General features: G+C 53.5%; 1 protein-coding gene across 2 annotated transcripts in view; it reads right to left on the bottom strand.

Annotated features, from left to right (window-relative positions):
• The window catches only part of PHF21B (PHD finger protein 21B), a 96,904-nt gene that overhangs the window by 19,860 nt on the left and 59,520 nt on the right, over nt 1–17,524 (bottom strand). For both annotated transcript variants that reach the window (XM_024737619.1, XM_024737620.1), the window contains exons 3-4: nt 4,079–4,171; nt 1,757–2,107 (exon numbers count right to left, since the gene is read on the bottom strand). In XM_024737619.1, the coding sequence (XP_024593387.1) occupies nt 1,757–2,107; nt 4,079–4,171 (444 nt within the window). The remainder of the gene's footprint in view (nt 1–1,756; nt 2,108–4,078; nt 4,172–17,524) is intronic.

Here is a 17,524-nt window from a genome sequence, read left to right as displayed (position 1 = left end):
CAATCCTGGCCTGGGGGGGCGGGCAGGTGGGAGAAAGGAGGTCCCGTTTTGCTCACTCTGAGGGGCCCTGCCAATCCTGGGGGAATGGAGAGGGGGAGGGGAGTCTAGACCCCCCTCAGCATCAGGCAGCGCAGCCCCGATCCAGCGGTCCTCATGGGGTTCAGGGCTCATTGGTTGGGGTGAGGTGCCTGGAGCTGAGAAGTCTGAGATTGACTTCTGCTGCCCGGCCTCTCCCTAGGCCACAATCGCCTTCACCTGTGAATCATCTAGCTTATTTATTTTTTTGGACATTGAATTGGGAAAGAATCGTTATCTTTTTCATGGATCTAGGTGAAAGAATTTACCAGGAGCAGCCCTGGGTCTGGCCTCAACCGGGAGTGACTCGAACTGTTTTTCCCTCCTAAGAACACCTAGTGACTTGTGAATTTTTTCCTCGGATACTTGCAGCAGACTTTTTGTTTTTGTTTCTTTTTCGGTGACTTGTGAATTTGAAGCTCTTACACATGAAGAGAAAATGCATCCCATTTTTCTGCTGGCTTAAGGGAAAGGACTTTGTTCCTCTTTGTAACATAATTTTGAAATCCCAGAATTCTCTGGATGGAAAAAAATGCTCCCTTTTTATATTCATGGGAAGAAAAGAGTAAGATCCCCCGCAGAAAAAGGGGCAAAGAATACCCTCAGATGAGTCACATGGAAGGAGACAGGATTCTTGAAAAGTACAGGGAAACCTTCAAGTTCAATACTAACCAAAGGAATTCCGCTTTCAACAACCAGCATCTGTCTGCATCAACTAAAGGAACAAAAAGCATTTAAAAATGACAACACTGGATGCTAGTGAGGTTACAGTGAAACAAACACACTCAACCAACAAGCGTCTGCTAAGCAACCCTTCCGGACCAGGTACCATCCTGGGGTGCACGTTTCCTCACTGGAACTTGCCATCCGACCCTGGCTGGCGATAACTCTTTAGGCTTGGAGAATCCTCGGGGATACTGTCCATAAGTGAGAGAGCTCAAAAACATACCCAGAAATATACTGAGTGCGATAACATACGGCTGCAGGAAAGTGGCTGACACCAGGGCTGGGAAACAGGGGACACGGGCCATAAGCAAGAGAGGGGCAGCCTGGTGGACCCTGAATTGGAAACAAAGAGAGGAAATGGAACCTCCTATGCAGCCCCAAACACCTCACACAATCATCAAGGAGCTCAGACGGGAACAGGAAGAGGATCTGAGTTTTAGTTTTAAATCTTGGCAACAAATCATAGATATTCCGTTCAGGCACCCGGGGTCCAAAAAGTCCTTGACTATCTCCCTCCATTGGCAGAGACTCTTCCAGTGGTCCACTTGGCCACGTTTTGTTAATTAATTATTCCAACAAGTGAAGTAATTCATCCATCGACCAATCATTCTTTTCCTACTGGTATTAATTCATTCAGCCACCCAGTCTTTTGTTCACAGTCATTCCCTTGTACCCCCATTATTCCCACGCCAATTCATTCATTCATCCACACCCTCATTCACACACCATTCATTCTACCACTGACTCATTCATTCATTTGTACACGCCCCACCCCCACCCCCCATTTATGCACTGATTCATTCACTTATTGTTCATTCCCACGCTGTTCATTCAGTCCTCTGTTCACACTCCATCCATTCCTTTGGCCACCTAATCGTTCCGCCATCCGGTCATTCATTCTGCCCGGGCCCCCTTCACCTGGCCCCTTGGGGAGCCTGCCCGCGGGCGCCCTCACCTGGTTGTCGGCACTGATGAGGAGGGGCTGGACTTTGACGCTGTCGCTGACCACGGACACGGCGGTGCTGGGGGCCATGGCGGTGGCATTGCTGGGGGCGGTGGAGATGAGGGCGTAGGCCACCCCGGCACTGCTCAGAGGAGAGGTGACGGTGGCAGGCTCGGCGAGGGCACGGGGCTGGCTGCCGGGCGTTGGCACATGGCTCACGGTGCTGTTGGCAGTGGGGAGGGCTGGGCTGGGGTTCTTGATACTGACCACGGTGGCCTTCTGGAAGGTTGGGGGCTGCTTGGGTGGCCGGTCCCGGCCCGGGGTGACGGGGAGGCTGTCTGGAATCAGAGTCTTTGGCCTAACCTGGGGAGGGAGGGACAGTGGCACGGTCAGATAAGACACACAGACGGGGTGATGACAGCCATGGCAGATGACAGGGGCACAGACATGACCTGGTCAGGGACTCCCACGTTAGAGGTGAGGAGACGGCAGCGGAGAAACCATGGACCTGCCAAGGCTGCCCGGGTCCTGGGCGTGCACTGACTGGCCCGGGGGCTCTGGTCGCGGGTGTGTGCGTGTGTGCGTGTGTGCGCGCACGCACGCATATACTGGGGCAGAGGGAGAGGTGGCCCTTGGACTTTTACAGTTCAGGGGTGTACGTGGGAGTGAAAACTCCTAGGAAGACAGCACTGACCTTGAGCAGAAGCCTTTCCTTGGAGCCCCAGTCCTGACCCTCCCTTGCTCAAGAGCCTTCCGTAGCTCCCCACGGCCATTCAGTCACTGACAGGCAAAGCTCAGCTCCATTACTCCATATCCAAGGCCCCCAGAAGGCCTCTGCTGACGTCTCCAGTGCTATGCCTGCTCCCACTTCCCCTTCCAGTGCCGCCAGGCCTGCGGTTCCGGTCTCCCCACTGCCACCTGCCTCCTTTTCTCACCCCCGTGTCCTCATGCTCCAGTATCCTGGGGTGCTCGTCCCCTGAGGCCTGCCTCCACCTTGGACTACCAAGACTTCCTACCCTCGGAGCCCTGCTTCTAGCACCATCTCCTCCAGGAAGCCCTCCCTGACCCCCAGGCAGGCTATGAGCCTCCTCAAGGCTCCCATAGCCCCCGTGAATCCTTCTGACTCAGGCCAATCACTCTGGGTTCAAATCGTCTGGTTCCTTGTCTGTCCCCCCCCGGAATCTGAGCCTCTTGGGGACAGGATCCTGTCTGATTCAGCACAGGTGGACATTCAGCGAGGCTGCCACAAGGACAAGAGGGCCCAGGGCAGCCGCCCCTCACTGTCCTCAAGCTGGTGGCATCGGCCCAGGCCTGCGGCCCCAGGACAGGCAGGAGCCGTTGTCGCCTGTGCAGCCGGCAGCCCCTCGCAGCTCAGCAGCAGCAGGCTTTGTGCCCCGATTCAGTCCTCACGGCCACCAGGGAGGCACTGGCACGACCCTCTCTGCAGACGAGGAGACGCAGCCCAGGTGACTTGACCACAGTGCAGAGCCCAGCGGGGGACCCCGGCTGGAACCCAGGCCCAAGGCCTGGCGTCTGCGCCGTCTCCTGAAATGCACCCTTTTGTCCAGAGCTTCTAACACTTTTTTGACTGTGACCCATATTCAAAGATCTCCATTAGGACTTCCCTGGTGGCGCAGTGGTTAAGAATCTGCCTGCTATGCAGGGGACACGGGTTCGAGCCCTGGACTGGGAAGACCCCACATGCTGCGGAGCAACTAAGCCCGTGCACCACAACTACTGAGTCTGTGCTCTGGAGCCTGCGAGCCACAACTACTGAGCCCGCGAGCCACAACTACTGAGCCCACGTGCCACAACTACTGAGCCTGCATGCCTAGAGCCCGTGCTCCGCAACAAGAGAAGCCACCGCAACAAGAAGCCCGTGCACCGCAATGCAGAGTAGCCCCCGCTCACCACAACTAGAGAAAGCCCGCGTGCAGCAACGAAGACCTGATGCAGCCAAAAATAATCAATCAATCAATCAATCAATTTGTATTAAGAAATCTCCATTACGTCGTGATCCAGTCCAGAAACAAATTGTTCACAAAAAAATGCTTATGATGCGTCTTGGTATTTTCTGCTGTCTTCTAGTCCAGCCTAGTTTATTCCATTAAAAAAAAATCCTGGTCATGACCCACTAAATTGATTTCTCAATTCCTCACTGTGTGAAAAACTGGGTCTGGTCCAAACATCTCCTCTGAAGGGCAGGCAGAGGAGGCAGGAGAGGAAAGGGACTCCCACGACGTCACACCCAGCTCAGGGCTCACCTAAACCTCACTGCTGAGGGGCTGTGGACAGACAGACAGACAGCCCGGGGCCCACCCGCAGGCTGCTTACCTGAGGTAGCACTGCCGCTCCTTGCCCGGCCAACCTCTGCAAGGAGCTCACCTGAGGACCTGTGACAGGCACTGCAGTGATGGTTCCCAAAGCCTGGAAGACAAGAGGAGGGCGGCACTGAGACAGGACACGGCACCAGGACTCACGCGACCCCACCCGGCCGGCACCCGGCGACTCTCCCCAGCCTGGCGGCGCAGGGGTGCCTTGGAGACAGCGAACTCTGCTCTCCTCTCTCTTAATGGTAAGCTTTTTTTTTTTTTTTTTTTTGGCGGTACACGGGCCTCTCACTGTTGTGGCCTCTCCCGTTGCGGAGCACAGGCTCCGGACGCGCAGGCTCAGCGGCCACGCCTCGCGGGCCCAGCCGCTCCGCGGCATGTGGGATCTTCCCAGACCGGAGCACGAACCCGTGTCCCCTGCATCGGCAGGCGGACTCTCAACCACTGCGCCACCAGGGAAGCCCTAATGGTAAGCTTTTAAATCACGAAAGTAATATGTAACATGCAAGAAATTTTGGAAACCAGAAAAAGAAAGAGAATGGCATCCCCAGAAAACTATCACTGTCTCACATTAGCTTCCTTTTAAGTACGTTTTCTCTATAGCTGTACATGGGATTCTGTAACCTGTTTGGCTTTTTTTCATATTGATTCCCTGCAAACATTTTTTGTTATTTTATTTGATCTATGAACATACAAACATGCAAAGTGAAAAGGAGGGAGGAAGGGGCAGAAAGAAAATGAAGGAAGGAGAGTCTGAGAGACAGAGAAGAGGGAGAGAGAATAGAGCAGGAAAGACAGAGAAGGGAGAAGAAGGAGTTTATTAGATTTATAAAAATCACCTTAAGTTTACAGAGTACACACAGCTCAATTTGCCTATAGTTGTGACCTCAATAATCCTGTCAAATTTCAGGACAGGTTATTTAGTAAACATGATGTATATCTTGACAAAATAAAGGAGGCCACTAATAAGAACCGGTGAAGGTTAATTAAGAAAAAAAATCGTGCTAAACTTGGAGCTTCCTTCCTTCCCAGTTTCCTTGGACTTGTCTTTTCTCATTTCCCCAGAGTGGAATCCACTCTCATTTTACCCAAAGACACAACACCACTCACGCCAAACAGAATGTGATGTGTAACCTGTTTTTCTACTTGTACTTAAGGACACGTGTAAGGTTTCCTGAACTTGTTACAATCTCCATAAATCACTCCTTTAATGGTTATAGAGTCTTTCATTCAGCAGACATCATGCTCTTTCCTCAGCCAATCCCATCTTCCTAGGAATTTGGGTTTTATTCCCATCCTTTTCTGATTAATAAACAGTGGTGCAACATACATCTCTATGGATAAAGCCATTTCCACATCACAAAGTATTTCTGTAGCAGAGTCTGAAAACAGGAATCAATGGGTAGGGATTTTATTTATTTATTTATTTAGTTAGTTAGTTAGTCCGCATTGGGTCTTCGCTGCTGCACGTGGGCTTTTTTCTAGTTGCAGTGAGCAGGGGCTTCTCATTGCGGTGCTTTCTCTTGTTGCGGAGCACGGGCTCTGGGCGTGTGGGCTTCAGTAGTTGCAGCAGGTGGGCTCAGTAGTTTCAGCTCACAGGTTCTAGGGTGCGCAGGCTTCAGTAGTTGTGGCACTTGGGCTCAGTAGTTGTGGCTCACGGGCTCTAGAGCACAGGCTTAGTAGTTGTGGCACACGGGCTTAGCTGCTCTGCTGCATGTGGGATCTTCCCAGACCAGGGATTGAACCTGTGTCCCCTGCCTTGGCAGGCGGATTCTTAACCACTGCACCACCAGGGAAGTCCATCAATGGGTAGAAATTTTAAAAGGTAGGACTATTTTGGGCCCTTGATATATGTCCCCACTGTGCTAACTCAGGAGGGGCCATGACCAGGGCTCACCCCAACACACCCTCAAATCTCAGCCTCCGAGTCAGGGCTCTTGCCAATGCATGATGGGATGGCCACACCTGCAGCAGGGTGGATATTCAGGGTGTGGAGATAGGAGATGACACACTCCCAGGGACTCCAGGCCCACACAAACACAGAGGATGTGTTTTGGGGTTCCCGTTTGCCTAAGGTCCCTTTTCGAGGAATCAACACTACCTACAGCTGCTGAAGGGGAGGTTTCACATGGCCACGTTTGTACCCCATGAGCCTGCCTGATGGGGAGTGGCATCTCTCACTTGGGGCCAGCCAAACCACCAGTGACCACAGGGGTTCTCTCTTGAACTCAGAAGCCAAAATTCTTAACAAAGTGTCAGCAAGTCAACCCCAGCAATAATATGAAGGATGATACATCCTGAATAAGTTGAACTCATCCCAGGAATGCAAGGCTGCATCACCATGTGAAAATCAGTCAGAAAATAATATGGTTATCTCAATGTATGCAGAGAAAGCAGTGAACGAAATTCAACATCCGTTCATGATAAAAAATTTCAGCAAACTAGGAAGAGAAAGTAACTTCTTAACCTGATAAAAGGCATCTATAAAAAATGAACAGCTACCATCATACTTAATGATGAATGTTTTTCCACTGAGATCAGGAATGAGGCAGGGATGTTCTCTTACCACTCCTGTTGCCATTGGACTAGAAGTCCTAGCCAGTGCAATAAGGCGAGAAATAAGGTTAACTTCCTTAACCTGATAAGAGGCATCTATAAAAAATGAACAGCTACCATCATACTTAATGATGAATGTTTTTCCACGGAGATCAGGGATGAGGTAGGGATGTTCTCTTACCACTCTTGTTGCCATTGGACTAGAAGTCCTAGCCAGTGCAATAAGGCAAGAAAAAGAAATAAAAGGCCTGCAGATTAGGAAGAAGAAATAAAACTGTCTCTGCAGATGGCAGTAGCAACTACGTAGAAAATCTGATGGAATCTACAAAAAAAGGCTGTTAGAACTAATAATTGAGCTTAGCGAGGTTGCAGGATACAACTTCAACATACAAAAAGCAATTGTATTTCTATATACTAGCACGAACATTTAGAAATTTAAAAAAACGTTTACCTGCCATTTGCAACAGCATAAGAAATGAGGAATACTTAGGGATAAATACCACAATAGCTGTATAAGAGCTGTACACTGAAAACTTTCAAACACTGATGAGAGAAATTTTTAAAATACCTGCATAAAGAGAGAGACATACCATAACCATGGATCAGAGGCCAGTATTATTAAGATGTAAATGCTCCCCAAATCGACCTATGGCTTCAATACAGCCTCCATCAAAATTCACCCCAAAAAGGGTAGAAAATGACAAGGTCCTTTTTAAATGCATGTGGCAATGCAAAGGACCCAGAATAGCCAAAATAACTTGAAACAAACAAAAAACAACATCAAACAAACAAAGTGAAGGACTTATATTTCCCAACTTTAAGACCTATTATAAAGCTACAGTAATCAAGACAGTGTGGTATAGGTGTTAAGTTATGCAAATAATAGATCAATGGAACTGAATAGAGTCCAAAAATAGACTCAAACATATATGGTCAATTGATTTTTCAGCAAAGGCTGCAAACTCCATTAACATAGTGGAGAAAGGACAACAGTTTCACAAATGGTGTTGGAACAAGTAGATACTCATATATTAAAAACAAACGAGGGGGGCTTCCCTGGTGGCGCAGTGGTTGGGCGTCCGCCTGCCTCCAAAAAAAAAAAAAAAAAAAAAAAAAAAAACGAGACATAACTAATCTATACGTCTCACATATTTTTAAAAAAACCCAAATGGTTTTTTTACATTTAGAGACCTAAATGTAAAGCCTAAAACTGTAAAATTTCTAGGAGAAAACACAGGAGAAAATCTTTGGGGCTGTGGGTTAGGCACAGTGCCTTGGACACCACACCAAAAGCATAATCCATATAAGGACAAATTAATACACTAGACTTCAAAAAATTAAAAACTCCTGACGCTGGAGAGACAGTGTTAAAAGAATGAAAAAACGAGCCACAGACTGGGAAAAAACATGTGCAAATTACCTATCTGATAAAAGACTTGTATCCAGAATGTATAAAACAACTGTCAAAACCCAGTAACTGGAAAACAAACAACCCAATTAAAAACTGATTTGAATAGAACACATCACTAAAGAAGATATGCTGTTGGCAAATAAGCAAATGAAGAGGTACGAAACATCATTCGTTAGAGAAATGCGAATTAAACCACAGTAAGACACCACTATGCACCCATTCAGACGGCTACAATAAGAAAGGCTGACCAAGTCCAGAGCTGGTGAGGTGCATGCACTACTCTTGGGAACATAAAGCAGCGCAATCACACTGGAACAGTTTGACCATTTCGTAGAAAGTGAAATATACATTTACCTGCTATGGACTGAATGTTGATGTCCGTCCCCCCAGAACTTGTATGTTGAAACGCTAATCTCCAGTGCGATGCTTTTGGAGATGGAGCCTTTGCGGGTGATCAGGTCATGAGGGTGGGGTCCTCACGATGGGATTAGTGTCTTCATAAGGACAAACATAAGAGGGCTTGCTTCCCCTCTCTCTCTGCCACGTGAGGACACAGCAAGGAGTCTGCCATGGTTTAAATGTTTGTGTCCCCCTAAAATTCGCTTGTTGGGATCCTAACTCTCAATGTGATGGTGTTAGAAGGCAGGGCCTTTGGGAGGTGCTTAAGCCAGGAGGGGGGAATCCTGATGAAATGAATGGGACTCGTGCCTATAAAAAAGGCTGCAGAGACTCTTTTTTTTTTTTTAAATGTTGAGCCTTCTTTCAATTTATTTATTTTTGGTTTTGGCTGTGTTGGGTCTTCGTCTCTGTGCGAGGGCTTTCTCTAGTTGTGGCAAGCGGGGGCCACTCTTCAGCGCGGTGCGCGGGCTTCTCACTGTCGTGGCCTCTCTTGTTGTGGAGCACAGGCTCCAGACGCGCAGGCTCAGTAGTTGTGGCCCACGGGCCCAGTTGCTCCGCGGCATGTGGAATCTTCCCAGACCAGGGCTCGAACCCGTGTCCCCCGCATTAGCAGGCAGATTCTCAACCACTGCGCCACCAGGGAAGCCCTGCAGAGACTCTTAGCTCTTTCCCCCAGGCAAGAATACACCAAGAAGTCTGTAGCCGGAAAGAGAGCCCTCACCTGACCATGCTGGCACCCTGATCTCCAACTTCCGGCCTCCACAACTGTGAGCAATAAACTTCTGTTTACAGTAACCACCCAGTCTGTGGTATTTTGTTATAGCAGCCCGAATGGTCAAAGACAGCATCCAACTGCAAATCAGGAAGAGGGTTTGCACCGCAAACAAAATCAGCCAGCACCTTGATCCTGGACCTCCCAGCTTCCAGAACTGTGAGAAATGAATGTCTGTCATTTAAGCCCCGCCCCACCCCCAGTGGGTGGTATTTTGTTATAGCAGTCCCAACTAAAACATTCTACCCCTAGGCATTACCCAAGAGAAATGAAAGCACACGCCCACACAGAGGCTTGTTCCAGAGCAGTTCACAGCACCTCTACTTGCGATCGCCCCAAATGGAAACAGCCCAGATGGTCATCAACAGGTCCACAGATGAACAAACTGTGGCAAATCCACCCAATGGAATATGACTCAGAAATAAAAAAGGAATACGCAGTTGATACACACAACGTGGATGAATCTCAAAGTAATCTTGCTGAATGGAGCAGGACCAAAAAAAAGGACTTCTTATTGTATGATGCCATTTATGTGAAATTCCAGAAAATGCAAACTCATCTAAAGGGATCAGAGGTTGTGTGGAGATGAGGGGATCGGAGGAAGGGATCAAAGACACAGGGAAATTTTTGAGGGTCAAGGGTGTGTTCACTATCTTGATCCCGGTGATGGTTTCACAGGTGTAGACCTATGTCAAACATCTTGCACGCTTTAAATATGATAACTTACTGTATATATTATTCTAACAAAGCTGCTGAAAATCACCCCCCTACTTCCCCCCTTGTAGCTCTCTGTCCCTGGAATGAGCGTCATCCTTCTCCAAATGACACAGCAGAGCCCCACAACCCACAGAGCTGCTTCTCCAGATTATGATGGGGTGGCTCCTCCCTCCTCTGGAATTTTCCACCTGCCCTAAAGTGGGCGAAGCTCTGAGGCTCCCGTCCTTCCAGCCAGCTGCTTGCCTCTCTGCATGAAGCCAAATTATCCACATTTAACTGGAAAGTCCCTGTGGACATTTGCTGGAACAGAGCTTAAATGCAATGCAGCGAGCACCCAAACAGACGTGGTCATTTTAAGAGGAAGCGTCTCAATCCACAGTACCGCTTTCAGTCCCTCTCCAGCACCGCTTGGCGAGCCCTGCCCAATGCCCATTTTAAAGGCTCTGCCCGCCTTCTGCAAAGGGATGCGCGTAGAAGGCTGTGCCCTCTCCCTCCCCTGGACCTGCGGTCTCATCGGCATCACAACCCCTGGGCCCCGGCCCAGACCTGGGCAGGTGAGAGGCAGGCACGAAGGGAGCACCATTTGACTGACAAGCTTCCAGACGATTCCATCAACCTGGGGACCACAGGATGAGAAGAAGCTGGCCTGTCCATCCAGCAGGTTCTGTGATGAAAGGCCCACACGGGCACTTCACTCCATCAGTGAGCGGAGCTGTGTGGTCCCCTGGGTGCAGGGGTTCCTGCGCGGGTGACGGGTAGCCAGAAGATTCCAGGGCCCTGGGAACACAGGGCAAATCCATGCCCAACACCTACAGGAGCCAGGGAACAGGCACAAAGCTGCTTTCCCTGGGGACTCCCTTCTGGCTAAGATGCCCAATCAAGCCCTCCAGACGAGGGGTGTGTGCCGTCTGTGTGTTTTTCCAGTCCGTGTGTCTCTGCACGGAAAGGCGTGAGGGTTGCTGTGTGTCCGTTTCCGGGTGTGTTTTCGTACCAGCTACTCCATTCTCTGGCATCCACGTGGGCGCCTGTGTCCTGTGTGTTTTCATATGGATTCTTCTCTGGGTACCTCTTTTGCTCTGGTCCGTGTGTCTTGCGGATGCCACCGTCTGTGGTTCTAAGCCTTCATTGCAGGTCGGCGCTCAGTCCTCTCTCCTGACTTGGGACACCGGGGACATCTGTCCACACACCTTAGAAATTTGCAATCAGGGGGAGGGAGGGAGGGGACCACGAGAGGGAGGGGTGGGTGGAGGCTGCTGGGGGGGCAGAGCCCCCGAGGTCAGAGTGGGTAGGGGGGGAAGATAGGGGGAGCTTTACTTTGACCTCGTTCTCAAATACTCAGTTACCAAGAAAGAAACAGGACCCGCCACAGGGGAAATACCGAACGCCTGCGGGATGGTCACAGCACGAAGATGGCTCACTTGCTGCCTCCATGAACTAAAATACTGCCCGACTCCAACCCGATGGCTGCCATTTATACTCCTGCCAGGGACTCGGGGTGGCCGAGGGCTCTTTAAGGAGCACCTTACCGTGTGTGGGGTGCCCTCTGTGCCACAGCAGCGGGAGGAACACGGAAGAACGGATGACTCCCTGGGTCAAAGGCCGAAGTCCCAGGCTTTGGGGAGGAGTTTGCTACAAAGAGGCTGCTGAGCAGGGTCCCTCCGCCGCCCCGCTTCTGGGAACCGTGGGTTCCTTCCGGGAACACCAAAGCCCCCTTCCACCCACTGTCCATCCTGTGATCACCATCTGTTTGCTTCTCTTCGCTCCAAAGCTTACCCCAGAGCGCGTTTTTCCACATCCTTATAAACCTTTAATTAACAAGCCGAAGAGACATTTTATCTGGCAGGGCCTGACCTTTCTGCTCCGTGTTGGAATTTATCGATACCAGCAGAAACAATCATCTCAGAGACTATTTCACAAGCACCGGATAGCTTATAGCCACACTTTTGTCGAGATAAACGAGCTCCTGGGCTTCCCCGGTGGCGCAGTGGTTGAGGGTCCGCCTGCCGATGCAGGGGACACGGGTTCGTGCCCCGGTCCGGGAAGATCCCACATGCCGCGGAGCGACTGGGCCCGTGAGCCATGGCCGCGGAGCCTGTGCTCCGCAGTGGGAGGGGTCGCAGCGGTGAGAGGCCCGCGTACAGCAAAAAAAATAATAATAATAAATAAATAAAATAAACGAGCTCCTTATGACTGCGGTTACAGCTCTAAGCATTTTAAGGGGGACAAAAAGGGGCATGAAAGTCAAAGATAACTTCACATTTTTCCTGCATCGGTGGAGTCCCTGGGGCAGCCTGGGAAACCCTGGAGAAGCTCGGTCGCGGCCGAGGCAGGTGGGAGACGCCCAGGAGACAGGTGTCTGTACACAGGGTGGGGACGGACTGGGCTTGGGGCTGGGCTCGGGTTCTGGCTCTAACACCAGCCACGTGTGGCACCCTTGCTCTCTGTCCCCAGTCTCCTCGTCCACGACTAGGAAGAGTTCCCGCTGCAGGGGCGGGAGGGGGCTAAAGGGAGTAGGCCTCAAGGATCAGCACAAAGCCTGGTGCACGTCTGGCTCCGTGAGACCTGGGTGGAGAGGAAGCGGGTCAGACCCGGCTGTGCCCGGAACTGGGGCACTGAGCGGGTGCCTGGGAGGGACATACAACCCTGGCGTCCCGGCAGGGACAGCCTCGGGGTCAGCCTGTCCAGGTGCCAGTCCTGGAGTGGCCCCTCTCCTGTTGGGCCAACCTGGGGAAGCCCCCTCTGCTCGCCAGCTCCTACCGCCCCGTCTCTAACACGGGGTGTACATGCTCACCTCCCCCACAACAACCGGAGTAAAGTACACGAACGTGAGGAAGCGTGAAGAAGTAAGAACGGGAAACTGGTGTCCCAGGCTTCCTGCTGTGCTCGGTTCAACAGCTCTCTCCCTCGTCAGGGGACAGACCCCGGAGCCAGCCTGCAGCCAGGGCTTTCACTGTGTGTCTCAGGAAGGGGAACAGTGTGGTGAACAGGACGGGCAGTGCCCGGCCTCACAAAGGCTGCTCTCATCCCAGACCCCGACCCGACGGCTCAGAACTGGCCTTTCTCATCTCTGCTGCCCAGCTGGATGGCAGATCCTGGAGTCCAGCCCAGGTACCGGCCCAAGCAGGAGCTTGGTGAAGTGACTGATGCATGTCATCAGACAAGGAGGGCCGCGGACCCCCAGGGTCCAACTCCGGGACCCCGGCAGGAGATGCTCAGGGAACTGCTGAGGGCCAGGGGAGCAGGACTCCTTGAAACCTGCACACACGGTCACCCAGAGCCCCACTCCATGAGGCAAGCCTGCCCCCGACCCCCTGGGCTTGGCTCCAGTTCCTGCGCCCAGCGAGACCCCAGACCTCACAGAGCCCCCCTCCCAGCGGGACCCTTGGCGTGTGTGAATGGGTTTTGAAGTGGCCCCGTCCTGTCTATGTAAACGCGTTCCCAAAGCAGGCAGAAAGCCAGTCTTGGGGACCGGCCCGTCTCCAGGACCGGACAGGACGACCCCACGCGGCACCCTGAGCCAGGGTCCACCCTGGCCTTCGTCTGCCACATCTCGGGCACCATCCGTGAGCAGGCCTCCTGCCCGGGCTTTCCAGATGGGCCTGTTAAGCTGAGTCCAAGGGCCTTGCATGCTGGCAGCAGGGAGACCGGCAGTCACAGCCAGCGGCACGAGAAGCGCCAGAGCCACGCGGCCAGCTGTGTCTCCCACGCGCCCTGGCCCCGCGACACGCAGCAGGTCGGTGAACTCAGTCCTCTCTCCTGGTTGCAGGAGGAGAGGAGGGCAGCAGTGGGATGGGGGCCACACTGAGCCCTGCCCCACGCTCCACGTGGCCTCACGGCCCCTCCCCCAGGCCACGTGGGCAGGGCTGAGAGGAGGGAGAGTTCCCCAAGCCTCACAGCCGGGGAGGCAGAGATGCAGGGCAATGCCCCACCGGGACGCCCTTTTCCAGAACTTTCTCCACTCACGGGACTCACAATTCAGGGCTGACGCCTGCTCTAACCCGGCCTGTCCCTGGACACACCATGCGTCTTCTCCTGACCCTGAACCCAACCTCCGACCCTGACCAGCTGCATGCCCTGGGGGGCTGTTCCCTAGCCTCTCCGTCCCTCAGTTTCCACAGCTGTCAACCACAGACAACCTCACGCCAACCTCTGAGGACGGCTGTCAGCGTGAACTGTCGCAGCAGGCGGGAGAGCACAGGGCAGGCCAAGCTCAGCCCTGGGCCAAACACAGACGACACGCAGCCCCTCCGGACGCTCGGAGTGAGCAGCCATCCCCAAACTGGCAACATTCGCACAGTTTCGATTTAACGCTGGTGGCACAGAGGGCTTCCCTGGAGTATGAGCTTGGGAGGCTGGTGGAGTGGGGGCATGTACAGACACTGAGGGCTTCCACACGCCTTTTCCCCAGCCTGACCCACCAAACCCAAACCACCGACCCTCAGACACGTGCCCCCAGAGGAGACCCAACCCTGCTTCCGGTTGCACCCGGGACACCAGAAGCTATTTAAAAAACTTATTTCCATCCAGCACTGGCAGAGCTGGCCGCACAGAGGGGCTTTCTCATATGATGGCACCAGAGAGGGTTGCCATGGCAAGAGCTACCTGGGGATGCAGTTGGGGCGGGTAGTGGCCATGTGGTCTCGCACTACCTCGTGGGGGACACTTGGCTCTCACGCTCCCGGGGGCCCGGGCTCCTGTCCCCACGTGGAGGGGGCGGAGTGCCTTGACCCCATGAGCTCCAACAGCAGTGACTGTCCTCACCGACAGTCACCAGAGAGACACATCCTGCCCTCTGAACTCCCGTCCACGTATCATGACCCAATCGCTGGGCAGAAAGGGCCACAGATCACCGCTCAGAGGCTGCGGGATATGGATCCAGGGAAAAGTTTTCTATTTTAAAATCTCAGAACCCAGAGGAGAGAAACTTCTCAATCGGTGCTTAGTGGACTTGCCAAGGGAGCTCTGCTTTCCCTTCAGAGAAACCAAACGACGCGAAGCGAGTGTCTGCTGGGCACCACGCAGTAACCCCCTCGGTTTACAGGTGGAGGAACTCAGGCCCAGAGGCTGAAGGCGTTTTCCTAAGGCCACTGGACTCTCAGCTGAAAGCTCAGGTCTCTTCTCGGCTAAGAGCAGGCAGCCATGAGAAGAGAAGGAATGTGCAGCTGGAGAAAGGCTGGACCCTGCCCTGCCCCGTCCCGAACAGGCCACGCCGTGGTGCAGGACACACAGGAAGCCACAATGGCTCATCGTCCGCTAACCTCGCTCGGAGCCCAGAGCGCCAGCGGACACAGGAAGAAAGGCCGTCAGGAAGTTAGGATGACTGGCCGAGCCATGGACGACTCAGACGTCAAGAGTCCATCCATCCAAGGAGGTGCTGGGCCGGCGGGTGGTGGAAGGTGGGAGCTGAAGAAGGCTGTGTGGGGCCAGCCTCCACAGGACACTCCCGGCGGCCCTGGACATCAGTCTCCGGCTAAGCCAGGTCCTTCCTGAAGGCCTCCTGGGGAGAGGGTGCAGCCTTCACTCCTGTCTCCCACACCCAGTGCTGCTTGTGTGACCTCGGACTCAGTCTCCCCATCTGAGAAATGGGAGCTCAGCCTTCCCCTCTCATAGGGCTTCTGAAGACTTGGCAGTGATATTTGTGGAGCTCCAAGTGGGTCCCAGGGCCCCCTCAAGGTGAGGGCAGTACTAGCCATGGACGTTGGGATTAAGCCCCAGAAACTGGCACCACCGCCCTGGGGAGGGAACGGGCTGGTCAGGTGGCCACAGCTCGGTGTCTCTGGTCTTCAGCCCCCTCCGCACCAGGCCGTTGCTGTGGGACATTCAGAAGGGTTGGGTTTCTCCTCATCTGTATGAAGACCAGTGTCTATGTCAACACAGATATGCAGATAAAACTCTAGAAAAACCGACAGGGAAGCCGTCCTAAAGAAACGACATCCACACGATGTGTTTCCTGTCGAGACTGCGTTGAACACGGTGGGCAAGGCTCCTAAGAGGGATCACCTGCTACCACAGGGCAGCCAGCGGGGCAGAGTCTTTGTCAACTGAGGCCCTGGGGCTGGAGAGGGACGTCCCGAGGCCACGCTCTTGACCCAGAGGCTTGAGCCTTTGCCCTCTGCCGAGGTGTAAGAGAAGGTCGTCTGTGCCCCCGGGGCCCACCCCAGGATACGCTTCCTAGTTCCTTCCGGGGGGGGGGAGGTGGGGGGGAAGCCATCACTCAAGAGCAGGGAAAGCAGCCGTCCAGCTGGTCACCTTCAGCCACCCCCCTCGCCCACTTCCGGAAGCACAGCCCAAATCAGGTCACGGGAAAGGGCTGCATCCTGAGTGGCTGGGGATACGGTCGTCTGCACAGGAGTGACTTGCTGCTGTGTCTTGTCTAAACGGCAGGGGGGTTCGCGCCATGCCTGGACCGGGCAGGAGCTCGACCAGGGCTTCTGTGTCTCTGCGTCGCCCACCAAGAAAGAAAAAGCAGAAGCCGAGTTTCGCTAAAGGCAGCCAGCCAGGTACTGCGACTCCCTTCCCATTTACCTCTGCCACGCCTCCTTCCCCACCGAGGGATGTCGAGAAAGGGGGCTGGTGCCCCACGGCCAGCCTGCGGTAGGGCCCGGCTCTCGCCAGAGCCTGAGCCCTTGGCCACCACGTGGGAACCGCAGACAATTTGGGGGGGGGGTTCCTGGGGCCCCCGTGTCCTCAGTCCCTAAATGTCCCTGCAGATCTGTCCCCTGGTTTCATCCCATGACCAGAGAGGGGCCCCTGCTCTCCACACCCACGAGGCTCCTGCCTCTGTCCGGCTGGGTGAGGAAAGTAGGGCAGTAGCCCCAGACATCCAGGCACCACACCGGGCGCCCCGGGAGAAGGCGGCCTGCTTCCCGCCCCGCGCCCACTGAGCGACTGGGCGGCTTGTCGAGCTGCAATTTTCCTCGTATCTTTATGGAATCACTGGGATGTGGGGCAAAGATAACAACGAAGCTGAGACATCAGCAAGTATTAATATAACATAAGCACCACTTTCACTGTCGTGCGAAACCAGTTTACTATTCACAGACGAGATCCGACTGCTGCCTTTATCACTGTCGGGAACTGAGACCTTCCCTGTGCTGCGGGCCCCAGCACCTCGGCCCCCATGCCTGCTCTCCGCCTCCACTGGCCCCGAGCTCGTCCGCATGGGACCTTCAGAGGCCTCTGGGGGTTCATGTGAAAACCCAGGGAAAGGCACGTCTGCCTCTGCTGCCCCATGTCTCCTCCCGGCCCACGCCTGTGTCCACAGCTGGGACCCAGCACATACCCGGGTGGGGACCAACCAACCTGCACTTGAATTTCACTCCCCTGTTGGCCTGGATCACACCAAGCACCCCTGTCCTCACCTCCGAAGCAAGAGGATCAAGAACCACTTTCCCAGGACTTCCCTGGTGGTCCAGCGGTTAGGGCACCATGCTCCCTATGCAGGGGGCCCAGGTTCGATCCTTGGTCAGGGAACTAGATCCTGAATGCTGCAACTAAAGATCCCGCATGACGCAACTAAGACCCGGAGCAGACAAAAAAATTAATTAAATAAATATTAAAAAAAAAAAAAAAAAAAAAAACCAAACCCCTTTCCC

The sequence above is a fragment of the Neophocaena asiaeorientalis genome, unplaced genomic scaffold (genome assembly GCF_003031525.2).
Source record: "Neophocaena asiaeorientalis asiaeorientalis breed wild unplaced genomic scaffold, Neophocaena_asiaeorientalis_V1.1 scaffold242, whole genome shotgun sequence".
Classification (NCBI taxonomy): Eukaryota; Metazoa; Chordata; class Mammalia; order Artiodactyla; family Phocoenidae; genus Neophocaena; species Neophocaena asiaeorientalis.
Note: the sequence above shows the minus strand (reverse complement) of the source record. Positions and strands in the feature narration are given on the sequence as shown.